This window comes from Octodon degus, unplaced genomic scaffold (genome assembly GCF_000260255.1).
Source record: "Octodon degus isolate 3935 unplaced genomic scaffold, OctDeg1.0 scaffold00136, whole genome shotgun sequence".
NCBI classification, from domain to species: Eukaryota; Metazoa; Chordata; class Mammalia; order Rodentia; family Octodontidae; genus Octodon; species Octodon degus.
In genome coordinates this window covers 1,513,697-1,521,996 of record NW_004524712.1, presented here as the reverse complement: position 1 = coordinate 1,521,996, position 8,300 = coordinate 1,513,697, and the positions used below count along the sequence as shown (strand labels likewise).

Below are 8,300 nucleotides of genomic sequence, written 5' to 3'. Positions count from 1 at the left end.
TGGCATGTGGTGCTGGGGGATTGAACCGCGGTCCCTGATGCCTTGCCAAGCTTGTTCTAAGTAGGTGCTTTAGACCACTGAGCCATCTCTCCAGCCCGAGCCTGGGGTCTTGAGAAGGACTCTGAAGTCTATGGGTCCCACTGGCAGTGCCAAGGAAGCCCATTTGCTTTGCACCAGATGCGGTGCCAGGTGCTTGCATGAACTGTTTAGATAATGCTTATCCAATCTGCAGCTTTAGATCTTCCATGAAACTAAAGCTCAGAGACACTCGCGCTCAGAGGAAGCAGCGCTCAGGACTGGGCTTTCAGGGACCTTCCGATGGTCTCCATGGAACAGTCCACTGTGGCACGTGTGCTGTAGGCTCACCACCGGTGCCATGGAGTCGGCCATAATCTACGCTTGCTACTGTCCCCCCAGAAGTCAGTGGGCCCCCACCCCTGGATCAGTCTAATCCACATACGGTTCTCCTGAGACCCTGGACAGTGCAGATACTGAACTCTGAGGCCTGAGTGGGCCCTCAGATTCTATGTGGCTGCTGGCCCATGGAGCACCCTTTGAGTAAAAATAATCTAAAGACAGAATCACAGGCATACACGCAAGGTATCAGCCATGGGGCAGATTTCAGAGGCTCTTTTGCTCCTCTCTTCCTCCTGAGGCTGACTTCTCAGCTTTGTTCTCTGCCCTACCCCACTGCTAGCTGCCCTAACCACTGGCCTTTCCTGGACACACCCAAGTTCTCTCCTGCCCATTTTCCACCTGGTAGGGTCTCAGCCTGCAGAGACCAGACTCAACTACTGCCTCCCCCATGCAGTCTGCCCCTGTGGTCTGACTACAGAGCATCATTTCTTATTTGCGTATTTACTGCACACTGGAGTCAAAGAGAAGGGTCCATGACTTCCTTCGCATCTTACCATCTTTCCTAGGAGCCAAGCACAGTGCCTGCAATAATAATAATGAGGGTTCAATAAGAGTATGAAGGAGGGAAGGGAGGACAGGAGGGCATGCCCTACACTGGAGGAGACTGGCTTGCCCTCCCTGAAATTATTCTTTTTTTTTTTTTTTTTTTTTTGCGGAACCGGGGATTGAACTCAGACCCTTGCATTTGCCAGGCAAATACTTATTCTACTGAGCCATCTCCTCAGCCCCACCTGAAATTATTCTTGACAGATACAGAGACAAGAGACAAGAGCCTGGGAGTCTTTGGGGTCCAGGACAGAGCTTGTATTTGCAGGCAGCTGGCCTGGCCCATGCATGTATGGGGCAGGGACTAGGCTCTTCATCTTATCCTTTTGGGGTTGCTAGGCCCCTTGATCAAGTCACTGCTCTGGGTGCCCCAACAGTTGGTATTAGAGGTATTTAGCTCCTCTGTAACTAAAAACAATGTCAATAGTGATGATAATAGCAATAATTAGCATAATTACCAGAAAAACATTGTCACTATAGTGTGAGGGAGGTCAGGCAGGGCTCATCTTCCCATTCATTTGTCCTGGGCATATCATTCCATATGTTACTGGCGTCAGCTACAATATGGACTCAGCAGGGTGAGCTGCACTTACTGATGATGCCTGGGACCCTAAGAACTCACACAAGGGAAGGTGAACCAGGGTGCAGCCTCGGTACTAAGCACCGAGTTAGGCGTCGCATCGGCTAAGTGTGGGCTCCCCTGGAGTAGATGAAGACTCCCGTTCCTGCTGGAGTCTCATTCAGGCCTGTTCTTAGATGACCACATCTTCTGCTCCAGCCATACACAGTGGAGCTGGAGTTCACCGAGGCCGACAGACACGTCCCTGAGCTACACATACCTCTCTGCAACACCCAGGACCCTGCCCTAGGTGCACCGGGCAGATGCAGAACAGGACGAACAAGCTGCACCTTGGGGGATATGAGGAGCATGTCCACACCCACACACAATACTATGCTGGAGCACAGGTATGAGCTAAAGTGTGGTCTGATGACAGGCTCACTTGGAATGCTTATTGAACAATTCACACCCTTCCTATAGCTTCTCCTACTGAATTAGCATCTCTGAACATGGAGTGTAGGACTATGAGCTTTAACAAGCTGCCCCTGTGACCTGCACACACATGAAGTTTGTGTACTAACAAGTCCTGGGTGGTTCAATCAGATGTCTGCTACTCTGGTGGACTTGCTGGAGTGAAGGCAGCAACGGCAGGCAGGACAAGGACACTGTCCCAAAGCAGATGCTGTTGGCTAAGCAGCAAGCTTGTCTCCCTACCTGAGATGGGAGGGGGTCTTTGTGGGGGACACTGCCATGCCTCCATTTCCTTTGCTAGTCACTAGTCACTTCCAAGAAGCTAAAGTCAGCCCACAGTGTGCAGATGGAGATTTCTGGGTTGACTTGAGAGAGAAAGCAGGAGGCTAAGAGTGTTGGCTATGTTGCTGACATACCCACCCTCTCTGTCCTGTCCATCTCACAAGGCTGAGCTGGGCTCCTGAACAGGGGTGGAGGGTCTCCTACCTGTACACAGCTCTCTTGTCAGCTTCCAGCTGGGCCTGGGGGTCAATGGGGGCACTGGGTACAGGTGTGCTGGCAGTAGCTGATGGTGCAGAGATGTGGACAGCCTGGGCCTTGGAGGGAGGCTGGGCAGTGGCCGTCATCTGCAGAGAGAAGAAAGGAGAGATGGCAGCTTAGCTCAGCAGGCTCCCAAGCTAGAGGGAGAGGCCGATGTTATGCCTGGAGAACAGGCTGTGAGCAAGAAGAGATGGTGAATTTACAGTTAGCATCCATTTGTACATGAGGTACAATGGAAAGAAAAGCAAGCCTTTCTTCAAAGAACGTTGTAGAAAACAGTTTAGAGCCATCCCCCATCCAGGTGATGCTCAGAATCACCCATCTCTCTTCCCAAGAGATGATTCCTAATGTAGCGACCTTACATCAGAAGTACAAAAGATACAATGAACCATTTAAATTATGCTTATGAGCCTTTTGGATGTCAGTAAGTTTGGTTGGATGACTCTGGAGAGCAGGAACAAAAGTAGCTGAGTCAGGGGCCAGGGAGATGGCTCAGTGGAATAAGTGCTTCCCTGGCAAGTGCAAGGGTCTGAGTTCAATCCCCGGTTCCACACACACACACACACACACACACACACACACACACACACACACACAAAGTAGCTGAGTCAGCTCTTGTTTGGGCCGAGGTTTAGTTGTTCTCTGATGCAAACCAAGAGCTAGCCCTTCTCATGGTTTTAATTGATGCCTACATGGCTCTCCAAATTTGGTTGGTCTGGTCATTTGAAGATAAGATTTTAATAGACAATAGGCAGATTTCTCTTTTGGCCAGAGCAAATATTTAGAGAAGTGGTTTTCACACCATATTACAGGTTTTTGAAGGTGTCCCGAGGCTTTCAATTTTGTTTTGTGTCAACTAGAGCAACTCTTTTTAATATTATATATCAGGGGCTGGAGAGATGGCTCAGTGGTCTAAAGCACCTACTTGAAACAAGCTTGGCAAAGCACAGGGACCTCGGTTTGATCCCCAGCACCACATGCCAGCCAGCCCCGCCCCCTGGTGGGCTGAGCTGGCCACACACACACACACACAATAAATAAATGTAATAAAAATAAATAAATATTAAAAAAATATTATATATTGGACTTTTGTTCTAAGGTTTCTTTTAAAGAAATGGTTCAGTAGCTTGAAAATTTTTCAAACCATCGTTATGGTGTTTAATGCCTTTATGTTTCCTTCAGTCATAGAGAGCCCTGGAGGCTGAATGCTAACATTTCCCTACTTAATTTTTTTTTTTTTTTTTTTTTTTTGTGGTACCAGGAATTGAACTCATAACCTTGCACTTGCCAGGCAAGCACTTATTCCACTGAGCTATCTTCCTGGTGTGACATTCCCCTACTGTTCGGTCACATCAACCTGTTCCTGGCACCAGGACAACTCTCATCACACTGTGTTACTGGCCTAAATGTAGTAGTCTATCTTCTGCTTCAAGGCCCTGTTCACTCCTCTATCCCTGGCACCAGCTGGGCATGCTTAATAAAAGTGATTGATGCTTAATAAATATATTTGTGGAGAAAATGAGTGAATAAGTAAATGAACAAATAGACCTCGAAGGGACTAGATATTTTACACCTGGGACACTCATCACAGGATCATCTAGGTCTCTGCTTTGTAGATAACACCATTTCTGTGACTATAAGCATGTTGTTGGTGGCGCATACGCCCCTAAGTCACGCTGGAGAGCAAATGTCTTATTCCCTTCATTTATGTCTGCTCAGATGCATCTCCTTCAGAGAAAAATCTAGCTGCTCTGCCTCTAGCTTTATTTTTCTGCAGTGCTCAAACCACAATCACATGTGTCCATTTGTCTATTTATTTTTTTCCCCCACTTCTAACTAGAGCTTCAGCTCAAGGTGGTCTGATAAGTTATATGCTTATGGCGTGGGATAGCCTGGCACCAGTTGGTGTTAAATATCTGTTGAATCAATGATTTAATGAATGAAGGCAGGTGAAGGAAGGTGAGAGCAAAAAGAAATATTTGGATTTACTGTAGCATCACCTTCTTAGGGTTGTTTCTTGTCAGTGAGTTGCGGAGAGCTCAACCTGTGACTGTGGTATGATTCTTCCCTGATAGATCAGGAAAAGAAGATGCAACTGACCTTGCAAAGCTATCTCCCATGATATCCTTCTGGAAAACATGGAGAAACTGGGCATCGTGTGGATTAGAAAACTACCCCAAAGGGAATATGGCTGGAGGACAGATGTCACTGTGGGGGAGGTTTCTAGGAAAGTGCCACATGCTTTGTCCCTAGTGTTCTTCAACACTTTTTAAGCAGTGACTGAGAGGATAGCTAAAGAAATCCTCAGCAAATTTATGGGTGACTTCCAACTGGGGTCTGGGCAGTATGCTAAACTCAGTAAGATTAGTGTTCACCTGAGAAGTTAACAGCTGAACACTTCTAACATTGGGCCCAAATAAATCAATAATGCAGAGTGAAGAACAGGGGAGCTATGGCTTAGCAACAGTGTTTCAGTTGAAAGCTAGTCAGTGTGAGAGAGAGAGAGAGAGAGAGAGAGAGAGAGAGAGAGAGAGAGAGAGAGAGAGAGAGAGAGAGAGAGAGAGAGAGAAAGCGCATGAACTAATGCTCTCTGAGGGTAGGCTAAACAGCACCATGGCCCATCGGGTGAAGAAGCCTCTGGCCCTGTCCTGCTCTGACTAAGCCTGTAGATGAAGGCACACTCAGAGAGGACAGGTGACCAGGATGGTGAAGGGACTCTGTAGCACACTCTATATAAGGACTATTTGAAAGAGCCTGGAACATAAAAGCAAGATTCGAGAAAAATGGGCAGATATGCAGCCTCCTTTAAATATCTACGTGAGAGGATTACATTATGTGATTTCTGTCCTGTGTGCACCAAAGGGCCAAGCACTAAACTGCCTCCAAGGAGACAGCCTAAGCAACACCTGACCAAGCCCCGCACTCTCCAAGGCTGGAATGTGCTGCTCCCAGGAGGGGATGGGATCATTAGATGGGTGGCCAGGTTAGGGGACATCTGAAGTCCCCTCCATTACTGACGGGCTGGGACACAGAGGACGCTTCAGCAATCACCAGCCATAGCATCAGTTGGCAGGAGTCTCGCATGAGGGATACATATGAAAGGGGCTTGGGAACTCTAGAGTGCTTCTCAGAGGAAGGAGTGGCTGTTATTACAAAACATTAGATCTCCAGAATGTGCTCCTGCCAGGAAGGAAGGCACAGCTCGGTCCTCACAGCTCATCTGAGATGTCAGAGGACCGCTGTGCTCTGCCTGCCCACAAAATGCATTTTCTTGTGTCCTTGAAGGAATCAGCCAGCTGAGGCTTCCATTAAGATGAGCCTCTAGGGGCCAGGGAAATGGCTCAGTAGAATAAGTACTTGCCTAGCAAAAGCAAGGGCCTGAGTTCAATCCCCAGTTCTGCAAAAAAGAAAAGATGAGCCTCTGGGTAGCGAGGGATATGGGGGCTGCTACTTGACTCACTCCTGGCCCCTCCTGGGAGGACCTCGGGGACAAGTGGAAGAAGGCAATGCTGTTGGGCTGAAGAGGAACGCAAGGGGATGAACGTGTAAATCCAAGGTGGTGGCTTGCGTGTAACCCAAGGTGGTGGCTTGCGTGTAACCCAGGCGGCCCCAACTAGAGGGGGTTATTTGAGGGAGGGAAGAAGAGGGGAGCAGAGGTGGACTGAGGGGGATGATGACTCAGATTTATGTAGCTCCTGGGGGCCAATTCAGCAAACTCTGCATTTCTTCCAGATCTGAGATGAATGTTCATCTCCAAATAGATTTCTTTTTCTAGCCAGAGAGCTCCGTTTCCCAAGAACTGGAGCTGAAAGGACCTGCAGCTGTCCTGGGGGTGGGGTGCTGCTGCAGGGGGATGGGGGTAACTTGAGGTAAGTTTTGGGGGAGCCTGGTTGTAAGATCAGAGTGGGGAGGACCTGGGTGGACCAGGGCAGGACGGGTCTGTTCAGCAGCGTTCCATGAAGGCCAATGGTTGAAATGTTCGGGAAATTTTTTAAGCTGGTTTATAGTGCATGGCTATCCTGTAGTCAGCCATGGTAGGAACGAGAAAATTAGCAAATGGTACAATCAGGGCCTACCTCTGACCTCCTCTGCCCTCCCTACCCCCATCGCCATAGAGCCCGATAATTACTTATTAGCATAGTGCTATTTCAGGGTTATCACCAAGTCTCTTCTGTCCCATCCCCTCAGTGTGACAAGGAAAGGCACTAGTCCCACATGGTTCATGAGGCCACCAGGCATGTCAGAAGGTCCCTTTTAAGGCAGGGGAAGCTAAGATGCAGGGTGATTGGCACCCACAGAGAGGGAGTATTTGGGGATCAGGCCCAGGTTTGTAACAGCTCTTTGCTGATTGTTAGTGCACGTTATTTGACCTCTTTAGTTTCTTCATCTGTAGAAAGCAAGAGGCAACACCTATCCCAGGGTTGTGAGGGTTAATAACTAGTGATGCGACACAGGGGCAAGCTGATCCTGCCAGCCATGGTTCTGTAATTTTTTTTTTTTTTTGGCAGAACTGGGGATTGAACTCAGGCCCTTGCACTTGCCAGGGAAGTGCTTATTCTACTAAGCCATCTCCCCGGCCCTGGTTCTGTAACTTCTGATTCTCCTTTTAGCCTTGGGCCCTTCCTGGGGCTAAGATCCTGTACCCAGGACCTCCACTGTTTTCCTTCCTTAGATAGTACAACCACTGGGCTGCTCTCTGTCCCCTACTAGAATCAGCCCTACCTGCAGCCTGCAGCTAAAGGGGCCTTCCCTGGTCATGCTTTCTGATTTCTTGAGATGAAGTTCTCTGCCTCCAACCCCCATATCCTATTAGAAGGGACAAGTTGGGAGTTGTAGGATGTATTGTAGGAGTCCAACATCTGCGGGGCTGACAGTCTGGTCTCTCCAAATGAATGAGTAGAAGATACTCCCTGGCACATGTAGAGTGGCAGGATTAGGCAGAAATGGGCAGACATGAAAGCTTCCTTTAAATATCAAAATGAGAGGATTAGATTATATCATTTGTGTCTTGAGGGGCACACAAGGTAGCCCTTGGATGTCCTTGCAGTCACCCTAACTGGTACTTGAATGACCTGCAGGATGCTTCTTCCCTAAGAGCCATTCTTTTCCCATTCTTCTCCCAAGAAGAACCACCCTCAGGCTCTAACTAGCTAGTATGTGCTTGCGCTGGATTTCCCTGTCCAGCTGCAACTCTGCGCACCAAGGCAGCAGCATCCCATTTTACAGATGAGAGAAACCAAGTCCCAGAGGTGATGAAACTGCCAGAGGCCACAGCCAACTCGTACAAAGCAGGAGTCAGGAGAGAGGGCTATGTGAACTGGCGCCTTTCATTACTTTTCTTTGAGGAATGGAGAAACATCCCAACTCTAGTGAAAAGGGGGCAGGAGGAGAAGGGGGCTAGAATTGGAATGGCACACATCCAGGGTCTCTGGCTTACCCTAGCCTTGCGGCAAGAACCAGCTTCTCTCTGCCCCCAGCAAGCTTACACACAGTCCAAGTCAGCTCCCTCAGCAACGGCTGTGCTCGAAACATCCTCCCACGTGGGGCCCAGGCAGGAAGGCAAAGAGGGGCTCTTCATCTGAGGTGAGAGCCTACTGCACTCACTTCCCTCAGAGGCCCAGGAGGGGTCTGGAGACCCAGGGACAGCGGAGGAAGCTGACCTGGAGGAGCGTCGCCCTCTGATGGCAGGCCCTGTACAGTCCACTCAGGATCAAGCGACTCCTGTTTGCAGGAGGTGGGAGCGTGTGGCTCAGAATGGAGAGCAACA

At 49.0% G+C, this 8,300-nt stretch overlaps 1 protein-coding gene across 3 annotated transcripts in view; it reads right to left on the bottom strand.

Moving 5' to 3' along the window:
* The window catches only part of Pknox2 (PBX/knotted 1 homeobox 2), a 264,725-nt gene that overhangs the window by 64,597 nt on the left and 191,828 nt on the right, over window positions 1–8,300 (bottom strand). For all 3 annotated transcript variants that reach the window (XM_023701477.1, XM_023701478.1, XM_004641385.2), the window contains one exon: window positions 2,480–2,619. In XM_023701477.1, coding sequence (XP_023557245.1) covers window positions 2,480–2,619 — 140 coding nt within the window. The remainder of the gene's footprint in view (window positions 1–2,479; window positions 2,620–8,300) is intronic.